Source organism: Bos mutus, chromosome 2 (genome assembly GCF_027580195.1).
Source record: "Bos mutus isolate GX-2022 chromosome 2, NWIPB_WYAK_1.1, whole genome shotgun sequence".
NCBI classification, from domain to species: domain Eukaryota; kingdom Metazoa; phylum Chordata; class Mammalia; order Artiodactyla; family Bovidae; genus Bos; species Bos mutus.
Window position 1 is genome coordinate 41,900,941 of NC_091618.1, and position 15,533 is coordinate 41,916,473.

The 15,533-nt window shown below is 42.0% G+C and overlaps 1 protein-coding gene across 1 annotated transcript in view; it reads right to left on the reverse strand.

The window, feature by feature from the left end:
* Positions 1-1,929: 1,929 nt before the first annotated feature.
* Positions 1,930-15,533, reverse strand: part of PARD3B (par-3 family cell polarity regulator beta) — a 1,148,960-nt gene continuing 1,135,356 nt past the window's right edge. The window contains exon 23 of the mRNA XM_070387813.1: positions 1,930-6,727. Coding sequence (XP_070243914.1) covers positions 6,370-6,727 — 358 coding nt within the window. The 3' untranslated portion in view covers positions 1,930-6,369. The remainder of the gene's footprint in view (positions 6,728-15,533) is intronic.

Below are 15,533 nucleotides of genomic sequence, written 5' to 3' on the forward strand. Positions count from 1 at the left end.
GCTCCTGGGAGCTAGTTCAAACGGGCTCCATAACTCCTATGTTTGGCCTGTAAGTTGATTCTTAAAACAACCCCATAAGATGTATAGTAGTTTCGTTTCACAAATGGTAAAACTGAGGCCTAGAGAGAGAAGCATTTTATGCAAGGTTATGTAGCTAATTAGTGGTTGAACCTAATTTTAGGAGTAGAAGGGGACAACAGAGGATGAGATGGCTGGATGGCATCACCGACTCGATGGACATGAGTTTGAGCAAGCTCTGGGATTTGGTGATGGACAGGGAGGCCTCATGTGCTGCAGTCCATACGTCGCAAAGAGTCAGACACGACTGAGTGACTGAACTGACTGACTGTGTGCAAAGCCAGTGTTCTTTCAACAAGACAATGCTGCCTCCAGACTAATTTGGTCAGCTCTCTGTTTCAAAAAAGTTCCTGTGGGAGTGCAGGGCAGAGGTTGATATCACAGTGTGAGAGAGTAGACAATGTTTAAGTGAATCAGTGTCTATGTGTTCCAATAAAATTTTATTTACAAAGGTGGTAGGGTCTGTATAGAACAGAGGTAGGTCAGAAAGAAGCTAAATAAGAGGCAGAGATCACATAGAAGGCTGCCGAGGGGAGCAGCTGAGAAGTGATGGCGCTGAATGAAGGCCATGGCAGCATGTTAAGAAGAATGGATGTATTTGACAGAAGTCGAGGGTGGAATTGCTGGCCTTCCATCTCATCAGATGGGGATGGTTATGGGCAAGGAGCAGAGTTATATGTGGTGAGTCAAGGATTATTTCTGGAGTTTCTGGTTTTTAACTATGAATATGGTGGTGCACTTGGTCAGCACAGAGTCATGAGAAGCGGTTTTCTTTGGAGAAAGCTTGTTTTCAGTTTGGACAAGTTGAGTGTAAAGGGCCTTTGGAAAGCCCAAGGAGGGATGTCCAGTAGGAAAGTGGAAATGCTTGTATTCAGGAGACAGATCAGAGCTGGAGATTGTGAGCAAATCAGTCTAGGATGGTAGCTGAAAGGCTGTGGATGAACTTGAAGAGGGAGTGTGAAGAGGGCTGGGAATAAGCCAGTAAAGTTGCTTGGGAAACATACGGATGGTCTCAAGGAAAACCAGCTCAGAATCCTGTTTCTTTAGACAGGGTGAGAGTGATCCTGGCATGAGAGAGGGGGTCAACTGTGTCGGATGCATTTGTGAATTCTGTGATGTGCTGCCCAAATCCCACTTCAGGAATGAAAGGCCATTCCCCAGCTACTGTGAATATGGCCCAAAGATGACCCCTCAGTTCTGTTCTTTTGGGGATTGCCTCACCTGAGGAAAACTGCCTGGTTCTGGGTCTCCTCTTCTTTCAGGGGTAGCCCACACCCCTGACAGAGATGGTGGGATAAATGCCCCTCTCCCGTGTCCACACTTGGGACAACTCTATGGGGCCACTGAAGCTTCAGATTTCCTTGTGGAGTTGGCTGAGCCCAAACTGGAAGGGCACACAGCTCAGCTTCTCCCTCTCTGCTCCATCCTATCTTCTTTCCCTGCCTTCTGTAGGTACTGAATCCAAGTGCTCTTCCAAATAAACACATTGCTTGCTCGTTCCCATCTCAGCATCTGCTTTGGGGGAGCCCAGCATGTGGTTAGCCAGGTGGCTCAGTGGTGAAGAATCCACCTGCAATGCAGGAGACGTGGGTTCTGTCTCTGGGTTGGGAAGATCCCCTGGAGAAGAAAATGGCAACCCTCTCCAGTTTCCTTGCCTGGAAAATCCCATGGATAGAGCAGCCATGGGGTTGCAAAGAGTCGACACTACTTATCGACTGAAAAACAGCACACGACAGACACTAGTTCCCTGTGTCCTTGGCCCTATGACGTTGCTATTCTAGGGTGGGCAGGACCAGACCTACCCATTCATTCATCAAATCTTAACACAAGTCAGTGGTGGGTGAAAACCAGGACTCTCTTACTGACTGAATAAAGCTTTATTTTAATGCAAAATAAACAAGAAAAATTTATATATTCATATATAACAATATCCAAAATGTTTCTGTGGTACAAATGGGATCATCCAAAAAAGACTGTAAAGAATTCATTCTCCACCCTCAATCATATGCCAAAATATGATTTCACATAATTTATCTTCAGAACTTATGAACAGACTTGGTATCATATAAGCAAAGGAAAACACTAGAAAAAGTGACTGTATAAACAGCAGGTTTTGTTTGTATGTTCCCAGTAGTAAACAGCACTGCAGTCAGCATAGATGGAATGTAACACTTCTGAAAAAGCTGAGTCAGGAGACAGTCTCGGTGGTTAGCTCACTCTCCATTCTGTGCTGTAGTGAAGCCCACCTTCAAAAGTCAGGCTGTGTGAGATTCTAGTACTATTTAAGGACACGAGGGAGAAAGAGTTCCCCTTAGAAGCTGAGCTGCATATGAGATTCTAGGCTTATTTTAGATACCTCACTTTCATTCTCTTTTTTATCAGAAAGGTGACTTTGTAGGGATATCTTACGGAGACTTCTCTTTCTGGTCTCATTGTGGCATCATTTCCACTTAAGTCGGTGTGAACTGGGAGTACAGAGAAATACCATCGTGGGCTGTTTCTGACTCCCAACACCCTCCTGCCTAATTGCACTAGATCTGAGATATATTTTGCTCATGGACTCAGAAAGCAGCAGGATGTCTACCCAATTTAGCACCAATGTGAAGGCTGTTGATTGTAAATTTCAGAGTTTAATGCTGATGGGAATTTTATAGACATACCTTGCTGTCCACACTGAACTCTCCAGCTCTGTCTGTCCCCCTGAAATGCTAAGATGCTCCTCCAAAGAAAAGGAAGGGACATACCAACCCTATGCATGGCAACTCTAAAACTCATCAGGTGGATTTCCTTCAGAAAATAGATTTCATTCAAGAAGTTCATAAATCTTCGGAAGGAATAATGAACCATGTTTTAATTTTGTTATTGGTGCCAAAAATCAAGCTATGGTGAAGTCTCGAATCTCCTTTTATCAGTTCGTGTGCACAGAGTTTCCTCCTCGGGGTGACGGTGCTGTTAATTATAAGATCTTTGCTCTGTACTATACTGTGAAGTCAACACATACAGATCTAAAAACCTAATAAGGAGCTTCACAGTAAATTTCCCCCCACTTTTTGTTGATTTGAGAAAATACTCCTGACTCTGGACTTTCCTTTCATCCAGTGACGTGATATTGTGGGGAAGCAATATTATACCAAGAGTGATACTGACACAGCCCAAGGCCACGAAGGGTTAGTGAGACGCTGTGTTTCTTCTCTCCCTTGTAGAGGACTGAGTTTGCCTGCATCTAAACGCATTCTGTGGTCTGCTCTCTCGCATCTCTCTACTCCTGCAAAAAGGGACAGAAAAAGAGCTCCTTAAAATATCTAGTGACTTGGGGTCAACACATCACTTCAAGCTCTGGATGACCTAGTGGTCAGATCAGGAGCCAGGCAGGTGTACATTGGTGGGTTTTCAGCTCACCAAGCTCTCAGTGCCACCTTTTCCTGGGGGGCTATTTGCATTCTGAGACTGAGTTTGTCCAAGGCCAAAAATAAATCAGGAACTACTTCCTGCTACTAGGAGCCCACTGATTATATCCTGGTCTTCGAAATACTCTAAACAACCTGTTCTTCTAAATACTGGGAAAGAGTTCCATAACCTCTGGGTGGTGACAATTGGGTTGGATCACAGGCATTTATAAAGCTTACATTCAAGCTGTTCTTTATTGTTACTCGATTTGATGAAGACTGTAATACACACAATGTTGGCTTCTTCTGGGTAAGGTCAAATAGGTCATGTGTTATACTTCAAGCAAGAAAAGAAAACTGCTATAATCTTTTCCCATTACTTTTAATAGTACATTCACATCCTTGGCTGCCCCTCAGAATTAGCAATTGCTTTACTGCCTGTGTATACAACACAAAAGGGCTTCCCACGTGGCTCAGCGGTAAAGAATCCACCTGCCACTGCAGGAGAGGCCAGTTCGATCCCTGGGTCAGGAAGATGCCCTGGAGGAAGAAATGGCAACTTCACTCCAATAGTCTTGCCTGGAAAAGTCCGTGGACAGAGGAGCCTGGTGGGCTACAGTCCATAGGGTGGCAAAGTAGGACACGACTGAGCACACACACACTCAAAACCATGCTTGGAGCAGCTTTCCTTGAGCCTTAGTGCAGGAGATACCATGCTCACAAGCTGGCAATGTGGTGAAAATATGGGCATTCTTTCTACTGGGGCTGCTCTGAGTGTCTCACCTTCCATCACTGCCCCTTAGGGGAACTTGGCCTTAATCCAGAAGGAAACCTCTGACTTGGCTATATCCAGTAGTCTACAGAAATTTGGTTAAACTATGGAACATCCTGAAGAGCTGGCTTTTATTCAAAATACATCATACTTCTCTCATCTCACCATTGTCTTCTTGAAGGTTTATTTAGCTCAAGGGAAGGCAGCTTGCAGCTTGTTGGCAGGGAAACCCTATGGCTCACCTACACTCCACCTTGAGGTGAGAAGGGCCCAGTCCTCAACCTCAGAACAAATTGCAAAGAATCTAAAGGTGCCTGGCTTAAAAGAGATGACAGAGGGCCAAAGACAACTCGACAACCTATTCTCAAGAGGGCCGTAAGTAAACTGTAGTTTAGAAAATGATACCTCTTTAAGTTCAGTAAATAACACTAGTTAAGTCTAAACCCAGCAGTTGCATCATTCTTGGTAACAGAACTATATTTTAAAATTTTAAAAAAATACTAAACTGGGCAGGATAGATACTCTATGTATTCAATAACATCAATACTATAATTTATGAAATCCTAGCAGTCAGAGGTATTCTAATCTCAGACAGAATATGTCTGAACTGAACTCAAGGCATTTTTGGGGGGAGGGAATGAAGAAGGAATGTAAAAAGGCTTAGAGGACTGCAAGGGTCACTGAGCAATTTGAGTTGCTGCTCCCATGCTTTGCTGTTTCTCATCTTCTCTTGTGTTCTCATTTGGATCAGGGTTTAGAGGTTCTAATCTATGTTGAAATAAGTAGAATATATGTGCAAAGCTCTAAAGAAATTGTGATGGATTTTGGAGGGTGGGGTTTTAGCTTTTCAAAGCCATAAGACCTTTTTCCAACTGGAGGCCTTGGCCTTGGTCTTGCTGTGACTCGTGTTAATGAAATATAGCAGATGTAGAATGATTTAGTTTTATGCTCCTTCTCCCTTCCCTTCTGTTTTGTTTGTTGTTTTCCTTTTTATTCTCTTCATCAAACTTTCCAGAAAGTATTTTTATTTTCCATTCTCCATACTGGTAATCACACACCTTCATACACACGCACACACGCACACATACGCACACACTACTACTGCTTCCTTATCATTCCCAAAGAGCACCGTCAGCCCTTTCCTGACCCTGGGTGCACATGGTGCTGGTTGGCACTGAGTCTAGAATTGGCATCTCCAGAGCACTGCTTCCTGGGTGACCTAACCAGAGGGCCCTCTCTTTCCTGAGTACATCTCAGCTCTCAAGTGGGAGTCTTAAAGTAAAGGCCCCAGTTACAATAATGACAAGCAGGAGATCTGGGGATGAGTCTGAAGCCAGATATCTCTATGCTATCTTGCCTGGGATGTGGGAGAAAGGAAGGTGAGGACCACGGGAATTTTAGCCTTTTAACTTGATTGCCTTGATCCTAGGCATAGAGTTCTTCTGGAAGTTCTGACTAGCTTTGTGAATTCTCCCAGGACACTAATACTGCATTCACATCTTTTATATAAAAATCGAGGAAACATGAAATGCTTATACCAAGTGAGTGGTACTGAGAACCTGAGAAATTCTACAAATAAATGCAGCCTTCCTCTGGGTACAAAACATTTCAAGGAGCTCACTCTTCATGTTTGTTGTTGTTTTCTCAATGCAAAGACTACTCTCTTAGGATGCCCATATTTGCAGCTACTCTTCACAGACTTAACAACTTAAGGAGGTGGCTGAAGCTTAGCCTCTGAATGGATGATGTCCCAGACAGAGACTGGCCCCTCTCCCCGCCATGACGCCAATGCTATGCATGTCTGTGTTCCAGAGAGGTGGCCATGCTGTAGATCTCCACTGCTCTCTGCCTGTTCAATTGCCACTCTCGGTGAACTGAACAATTCTAAACGTATTTCAAATATCAGGCAGTTTTGTTTTTATGACCCTATCCTTCCTCTTCCTTCTGATTTCCCTCCCCAAACTCCTACTCCATTCTTTCTGATTAGTGGTCAAGTGCTGCAGCTTCAGTGAGAAAAATCTAATCTGTACCACAGAGAATTCTCGATAGGAAGAAGGCCTTAAGGTGTAGGAAGAACAAAGGTGATGTTGGATGTCTTCCGTCCTGGGCTGGGCTGAGCTTGGTGGTGTTGAGCTACACGGCTGCAGTCATGGGGTTCTTCTGCCTAGGATCCTGGGTTCGGTAGGGGTACTGATCTGGGCTGCTCCCTCGGGGCCCTGGTCTGCCCATTTCTGGGTAGGCTGGTACTCTGTGGTGCTGAGGAGGGGAAGGCGGGACATCTTGTCGGAAAGGTCCTTTGTGCTGGGGGGCTGGCGGGGGTGGGTAGTACTGGGGATACCGGAGATCTGTGACTCTCAGATCTGGGGGGCGAGGATAGCTTCCTTTGGGTGGATGCACAGGATGAGCCCCTGGGTAATAGGGAAGCTCCCTTTCCTTGTAGAGCCCTCGAGATGCGGCTGTCAGGTAGTCTACAGGATCTGCTGGTCCTCCCCTGGAAAGAGAAGACAAGACACACATCAGTGACCACTAGCTGGCTGCCCAGCTGATGACCACAGCCCTCAGCGTCCCGTGTAGTCTGGTGTGCCCACAGACTGGATCTGGCCAATGGGATGTGAATAGCCATGATGCATACCCTTAAAAGGAAGAAAGAGACCCTCTTCTCTTCCCTCCTTTCTGTTGTCTGCTAAGAGTGGCCATAATAAAGATCATAAGGAGAAAGCCACATGCTGAGGAAGGCAGAAGAAGAAGAAGGAAAGAGCCTGGTTCCTCTACACCATGAAGCCACCATGTCAGTTAGGCGCCTAAGAGAGAAATATTCTTCTATCTTGTTGATATGTTGGCCTTTATTATAGTAACCAAGCGAGTTCCCTAAACAAGGCTGAGTTTGGCTCTGTTAATACTAGAATTGTTCACCCCGTTCCTTCTCCACCTTCCTGAATCCTGACATGGTGGTAGAAATGCACATGTTATCTGGAGTCATAAACTTCCCAGGGAGTGAACTCACTTCTCTCCTGGTCTGTGGGCTATTCTTTACACAGGCCACAGTCTTGGTCTAACTCTGGTTGGCTTCTGTGACACATCTGTGTAGATTAGTATGCCCTCTTTCCACAGTTCCTGGAGGAAGTCCCAACCTAGAGTCTGGAGTTATCCACCTATAACTTATATGAAGCCATTCTACTGCAAAGTCAGGAAGTACCACCCAGCCGGTAGCAGATTAGGAAAAGTCAAACCAGCTGTTAAGTTGCACTGTGTCAGGAGTAGGCACACAGAAAGGTCCAGGGCAAGAATAAACACTAACATAAAGTGACCCTGTCTGGATCTCTCTGCTAAGACAACAAGCATCTTCTGATCCATTTGCCATAACAGAAGCAATACATCTCTAAACAATGTACAGATGACTGCATCTTATCTAGCCTGGGGTTAAACAGATGAGTTCTGTTTGCAGCTCTTAAAATCCCATAAACCTTCTGTGCACATATTCCCTAACATCATGCCCAAATCCTCCCCACTTTCTACCGTTCCTCTTTTTATTATTTCTTTTTCAAGGAAAGAGCAACAGTAACAATTAATGGAAAGCTCTCCAATGTTAGAGTACAACCTGGTAGGACACTTGAAAGAAATGACAGGGCTGTAGAATACGGTGTCTGTGGTTAATCAAGCACTGTCAATGAGGGTCACAATCACCCTGTAATCTGCAGAGTTTGATGGGAAAACAGCTCTGTAAATTCCCCAATCAATGATGGTTTGACAAGCTCTAAGCTTGAGTCCATGTGGAAAGCAGCACGTGAACACATTCATAAGGATGAACAATAGAATTTTTCTCTACTTTTTTATGTCTTAATTTGGCTATGTATAATAATGAAAGTTAGATACTTGAGCCTGGGTTAATTTAGTTAGAGTTTTCAGGTAAAAAAATTAAATTGTTTGTGTATAAGTTATTATAGCATCAACTGTTATTATTCAGTGCAGTTTGCTTTGCTCTATTTTAAATTGCCCATGACAAATAGAGCACAAATGTGTAATCTGTCACCCCAGCACTGGGAAATAAAGGATGGGGATTTCATCTTCTCTTTCCTTTAGAATGTTATTAATTTTTTTTAATTTATAAAACTTCCAGCATTCATTATATCTTTTATTGTACAATATTTTAAGCTTCCCCCCTCTCCCATCATGCTCATTTCTACTTCCTTTTGGGTTCATGTTAGAGATTTTCAAAACACTTAAAAAAAAAAAAAAAACCCAAAAAGCCCCCCTAACTTGTGTTTTCTCTCAGAATCTACTGATGATATTTCTCTGCATGAAGTGAAACATGTGGTTTTTCTGCACTCATTTTAAGCCCTTGGGATAAATCACTGACATTTGCAACACACAAACATTATCTGCCTTAAAACGAACATACAATCAATGCTCCCTCCGGACCCTCTTAGCATGAATGTTTCCTGTTTAAAATTGAAAGAGAGAAAGGAGGAATTCCAGGCCTTGGACTTTTAGGGTCCTGTTCTCTCCCTGGAGATTTCTCTCTTTTAAAACAGAATATTATAAAAGACAGGCAGGCATTGTTTTTTTTTTTTTTTTGGTGGAGAGACTAGCCAGATCAAGCGGTGACAGAGCAGAAGCCACCCTGATAGCCACAGCCACCGCACAGGCTGCGTGCACACGGTCAAGCCTCTTCTCCCACGCCTCGCCCTGCCACTTGGTCACCTTGCACGGCCAGGGGAATCTGGGGGCAGAATTCAAGACAGTTTTGCGGACTCACATTGCTTCCTCTGAGGGGAGATTTTACATCTGGGAATTTGCTTACATGTGGCAGAAACCAAGTGAGGTAGCTGTTCTTTGTCAAGAAATGAAATCATGGAAATTGTCTTTTTCTGTAGAACTCATCAAAGCAGTTATCCTTTCTAATTTTTCAGAGAGAAGACAAACAATGAGCTGGCCTATAAAAACACTCTTTAAGGTTCAAAGAGTGCTGGAAGGATTTTTCTTTCTTCGGTGGTGGGGGAGTGGGTTGCTGTTGTTTATAAAAACTCTTTGCTCAAAATTGAGGATTGGCTTTTACTAGAACTTCTCAGTGATTGCAAATATTGTGTGTGCACACACACATATTTAAAACAAAAGTTTTTAGGGAGATAAGATGGCAGAGTAGAAGGATGTGAGCTCACCTGGTCTTATGAAGATACCAAAATCACAACTAACTTGCAGAATAACCATCGATAAAAAAAAATCACTGGAACTGGCCAGAAAAGATATCCTACATCCAAAGAAAAAGAAGAAGATACAACAAGATGGTAGGAGGCATGTAATCATGATAAAATCAAGGCCCATACCTGGTAGGTAGGCAACCCACAAACTGGAAATTAATTATATTGCAGAAATTCTCCCAAGGAGTTTTGAGCCCCACATCAGGCTCACCAGCTGGCAGGTCTAGCAATGGGAGGAAAAGCCCCCAGAGAATCTGGCTCTGAAGACCAGTGGGGTTTGATCACAGGAATTCCATAAGACTAGGGAGAAGGCAATGGCACCCCACTCCAGTACTTTTGCCTGGAAAATCCCATGGATGGAGGAGCCTGGTAGGCTGCAGTCTATGGGGTCACTAAGAGTCGGATACGACTGAGTGACTTCCCTTTCACTTTTCACTTTCACACATTGGAGAAGGAAATGGCAACCCACTCCAGTGTTCTTGTCTGGAGAATCCCAGGGACGGCGGAGCCTGGTGGGCTGCCGTCTATGGGGTCACACAGAGTCAGGCATGACTGAAGCGACTTAGCAGCAGCAGTAGCAGTAGCAGGGGAAGCAAGACTCCACTTTTGGTGTAGACATGGTCTCATGCACACCAGGACACAGGAAAAAAAAAAAAAAGAAAACAACAACACATGGAGGCAAAACAATATGCTACTAACCAACCAGTGAATCACTGGAGAAATCAAAATGGAAATAAAAAAATACGTATAGACAGATGAAAACATGACAATCTAAAACCTATGGGTTTTAGCAATACCATTGTACCCGAGGAGACAGGAAAAATCTCAAATAAAGAATACCTAAAGCAATTAGAGAAAGAAGAGCAAACAAAATCCAAAGTTAGCAGAAGGAAAAATATAAAGATCAGAGCAGAAAGAAATGAAATAGAGACAAAGAAAATAATAGCAAAGATAAATGGAACTAAAAGTTGGCTCTTTTGAAAGGTAAACAAAATTGATAAATCTTAAGCCAGACTCACTAGGAAGAAAAGAGAGAGGGCTCAAATCAATAAAATTAGAAATGAAAAAGAAATAATGGACACCACTGAAACACAAAGAATCATACGACAACTGGAAACAACTATATGCCAATAAAATGAACAACCTAGAAGAAACGGACAAATTCTTAGGTACAATCTCCCAAAACTGAACTAGGAAGAAGTAGAAAATATGAACAGACCAATTGTAAGTACTGAAATCGAAATTGTGATTAAAAAATTCCAAACAAATTAAAGTCCAGGACCAGATGGATTCACAGGTGAAGTCTATCAAACATTTAGAGAAGAGTTAATACTTAATATTTCTGAAACTATTCCAAAAAATTACAGAGGGAGGAATACTCCTAAACTCATTCTGAGTCTACCATCACCCTGATACAAAAAGCAGGCAAAGATAATATGCACATGGACACACACACACACACACACACACAATTATAGGCCAATATCACTGATGAACATAGATAGAAAAATCCTCAACAAAATATTAGCAAACCAAATTCAATAGTACATTAAGATGATTATACACCATGATCAATAGGGATTTATCGCAGGGATGCAAGGATTTTTCAGTATCCACAAATCAGTGTGATACACCATACTAAAAAATTGAAGAATAAATACCATATGATCATCTCAAAGGAAGCAGAAAAATCTTTTGACAAAATTCAATATCCATTTACAATAAAAACTCTCCAGAAAGTGGCCAAGAGGGGACATACCTCAACATAATGAGGGCTGTGCATGACAAACCTGTAGCCTTTGTGTGAATCACAACAAACTGTGGAAAATTCTTAAAGAGATAGGAATACCAGATCACCTTACCTTTCTCCTAAGAAACCTGTATGTGGGTCAAGAAGCAACACAGACCCAGACATGGAACAACTGACTGGTTCAAAATTGGGAAAGGAGTACCACAAGGCTGTATATTGTTACCCTCTTTATTTAACTTATGTGCAGAGTACATCATGTGAAATGCCAAGCTGGATGAATCATAAGTTGGAATCAAAACTGCTGAGAGAAAATATCAACAACCTCAGATATGCATATGACACCACCTTGATGGCAGAAAGTGAAGAGTAACTAAAGAGCCTCTTGATGAATGTGAAAGAGGAGAATGAAAAAGCTAGCTTCAAACCAGTCAATCCTAAAGGAAATCAACCCTGAATATTCACTGGAAGGACTGATGCTGAAGCTCCAATGCTGTGGCTATCTGATGTGAAGAGCTGACTCATTGGAAAAAGCCCTGATTCTGGGAAATACTGAGGGTGGGAGTTGAACAGGGTGGCAGAGGATGAGATGGTTAGATAGCATCATTGCCTCAGTGGACATGAATCTGAGCAAACTTTGGATAGTGAAGGACAAGGAAGGCTGGCATGCTGCAGTCCATGGGGTTGAAAAGAGTTGGACACAACTTAGTGACTGAACAACAACAACATAACCAGCATCATCGTCAATGGTGAAAAGCTGAAAGCCTTCCCTCCAAGATCATAAAGAAGACAAGAATGTCCACTCACCACTTTTATTTAACATAGTTTTGGAAGTCCTAGCCCTGACAATCAGAGGAAAAAAAGAAATAAAAGGAATCCAAACTGGGCAAGAAGTAAAACTGTTACTGTTTGCAAGTGACATGATATTATACATAGAAAATCTTAAAGATGGTACCAGAAGACTCCTAGAGCTCATCAATGAATTCAGTAAAATTGCAGGATATAAAATTAATAAACAGAAATCTAAAGCATTCCTATACACTAACAAGGAAAGATAAGAAAGAGAAGTTAAAGAAACAATCCCATTCATAATCACATCAAAAAGAATAAAACATCTAGGAATAAACCTACCTAAGGAAGCAAAAGACTTGAACTCTGAAAACTACAAGACGCTGATGAAAGAGATCAAAGATGACACAATCTGATAAAAAAGCTATGCCATACACTTGGACTGAAAGAATCAATATTATCAAAGTGACTACAATATCCATAGAAATTTATAGATTCAATGCAATCCCTATAAAATTACCAATGGCATTTTTCAGAGAAGTAGAACAAAGAATTTTACACTTTGTATGGAAGCTTTGGCCTTGGAGTGCAAAATGAAGCAGGGAAAAGGCTAACAGAGTTTTGCCAAAAGAACTCAGTGTTTATAGTAAGCACCTTCTTCCAACAACACAAGAGATGACTCTATACATGAACATCACCAAAAGGTCAACACTGAAATCAGACTGATTATATTCTTTGCAACTGAAGATGGAAATGCTCTATAAAGTCAGCAAAAAGAAGACCTGGAGCTGACTGTGGCTCTGATCATGAGCTCCTTATTGCAAAATTCAGGCTTAAATTGAAGAAAGGGGGGAAAATCACTAGACCATTCAGTATGACCTAAATAAAAGCCTTTATGATTATACAGTGGAGGTGATGAATAGATTCAAGGGATAAGATCTGGTAGGTAAAGTGCCTGAAGAACTGTGGACAGAAGTTTGTAACAGCATACAGGAGGTGGTGACCAAAATCATCCCAAAGAAAAAGAAATGCAAAAAGGCAAAATGGCTATCTAAGAAGGTCTTACAAATAGCTGAGAAAAAAGCAGTGAAAGGCAAAGGAGAAAGGGAAAGATATAGCCAACTGAATGCAGAGTTTCAGAGAATAGCAAGGAGAGAGAAGAACGCCTTCTTACGTGAACAATGCAAAGAAATAGAGGAAAACAATAGAATGGGAAAGACTAGAGATCTCAAGAAAATTGGAGCTACCAAGGGAATATTTCATGCAAAGATGGGCACAAACAAGGACAGAAACAGCAAGGACCTAACAGAAGCAGAGAGATTAAGAAGAGGGGGCAAGAATAGAAGAACTATACAAAAACAATCTTAATGATCCAGATAACCACAGTGGTATAGTCACTCACTTAGAGCCAGACATCCTGGAGTGTTAATTCAAGTAGACCTTAGGAAGCATTATTATGAACAAAGCTAGTGGAAGTGATGGAATTCCAGCTGAGCTATTTCAAAAGATGATGCTGTTAAAACGGTGCACTCAATATGCCAGCAAATTTAGAAAACTCAGCAGTGGCCACAGGACTGGAAAAGGTCAGTTTTCATCCCAATCCCAAAGAAAGACAATGCAAAGAATGTTTAAACTACCATTCATCTGCATTCATTTCACACACTAGCAAGTTAATGCTCAAAATCCTTCAAGCTAGGTTTCAACAGTATGTTAACGGATAACTTCCAGTTGTACAAGCTGGATTTAGAAGAAGCAGAGAAACCAGAGACCAAATTGCCAACATTTATTAGATCATAGAAAAAGCAAGGGTCACTTATATGCAGAGTACGTCATAAGAAATGCTGGACTGGATGAAGCACAAGCTAGAATCAAGACTGCCAGGAGAAATAGCAATAACCTCAGATTTGCAGATGATACCACCCTTATGGCAGAAAGTGAAGAAGAACTAAAGAGCCTCTTGATGAAAGTAAAAGAGGAGAATGAAAATGTTGACTTATAACCCAACATTCAGAAAACTAAGGTCATGGCATCTGGTCCCGTCACTTCATGGCAAACAGATGGGGAAACAGTGGAAATAGTGACAGACTTTATGTTTTGGGGCTCCAAAATCACTGCAGATGGTGACTGCAGCCATGAAATTAAAAGATGCTTGCTCCTTGGAAGAAAAGCTATGACCAACCTAGACAGCATATTAAAAAGCAGAGACATTACTTTGCCAACAAAGGTCTGTCTAGTCAAGGCTATGGTTTTTCCAGTGGTCATGTATGGATGTGAGAGTTGGACTATAAAGAAAGCTGAGCACTGAAGAATTGATGCTTTTGAACTGTGGTGTTGGAGAAGACTCTTGAGAGTCCCTTGGACTGCAAGGAGATCCAACCAGTCCATCCTAAAGGAAATCAGTCTTGAATATTCATTGAAAGGACTGATGCTGAAGCTGAAACTCCAATACTTTGGCCACCTCATGAGAAGAACTGACTCATTGGAAAAAACCCTGATGCTGGGAAAGATTGAAGGCAGGAGGAGAAGGGGACAACAGAGGATGAGATGGTTGGATGGCATCACCAACTCAATGGACATGAATTTGAATAAACTCTGGGAGTAGGTGATGGACAGGGAGGCCTGGCATGCTGCAGTCCATGGGTTTGCAAAGAGTCTGACACGACTAACTGAACTGAACTGATTCCAGAAAAATCATCTACTTCTGCTTCATTGACTATGCTAAATACTTTGTGTGGATCATAACAAACTGTGGAAATTTTTCAAGAGATAGGAATACCAGACAACCTTACTTGCCACCAGAGAAACCTGTACATGGGTCAAGAAGCAACAGTTAGAACTGGACATGGAATAACAGACTGATCAAAACTGGGAAAGGAGTATGTCAAGGATGTATATTGTCACTCTGCTTATTCAATTTATACACAGAGTAGATTATGTGAAATGCCCAGCTGGATGAATTACAAGCTGGGATCTAGATTGTTGGAGAAATATCAACAACCTCAGACATGCAGATCACACTACTCTAATGGCAGAAAGCAAAGACGAACTAAAGAACCTCTTGACGAGGGTGAAAGAGGAGAGTGAAAAAGTTGGCTTAAAACCCAACATATAAAAAACTAAGATCATGGCATCTGGTTTCATAACTTCATGGCAAATAGATGGGGAAAAAATAGAAACAGTGACAGATTTTATTTTCTTGGGCTCAAAAATCACTGCAGGTGGTGATTACAGCCATGAAATTAAAAGACATTTGATTCTTGGAGGAATAGCTGTGACAAACCTAGACAGTGTATTAAAAAGCAGAGATATCACTTTGTAGACAAAAGTCTATACAGTCAAAGCAATGGTGTTTCCAATAGTCATGTACAGATATGAGAGCTGGACCATAAGAAAGGCTGAGCACTAAAGAATGCTTTGGAACTGTGGTGTTGGAGAAGACTCCTGAGAGTCCCTTGGACAGCAAGGAGATCAAACCAGTCAATCCTAAAGAAAATCAACCCTGAATATTCATTGGAAGGACTTCTGTGGAAGCTGAAGCTCCAATACTTTGGCCCCCCATGGAA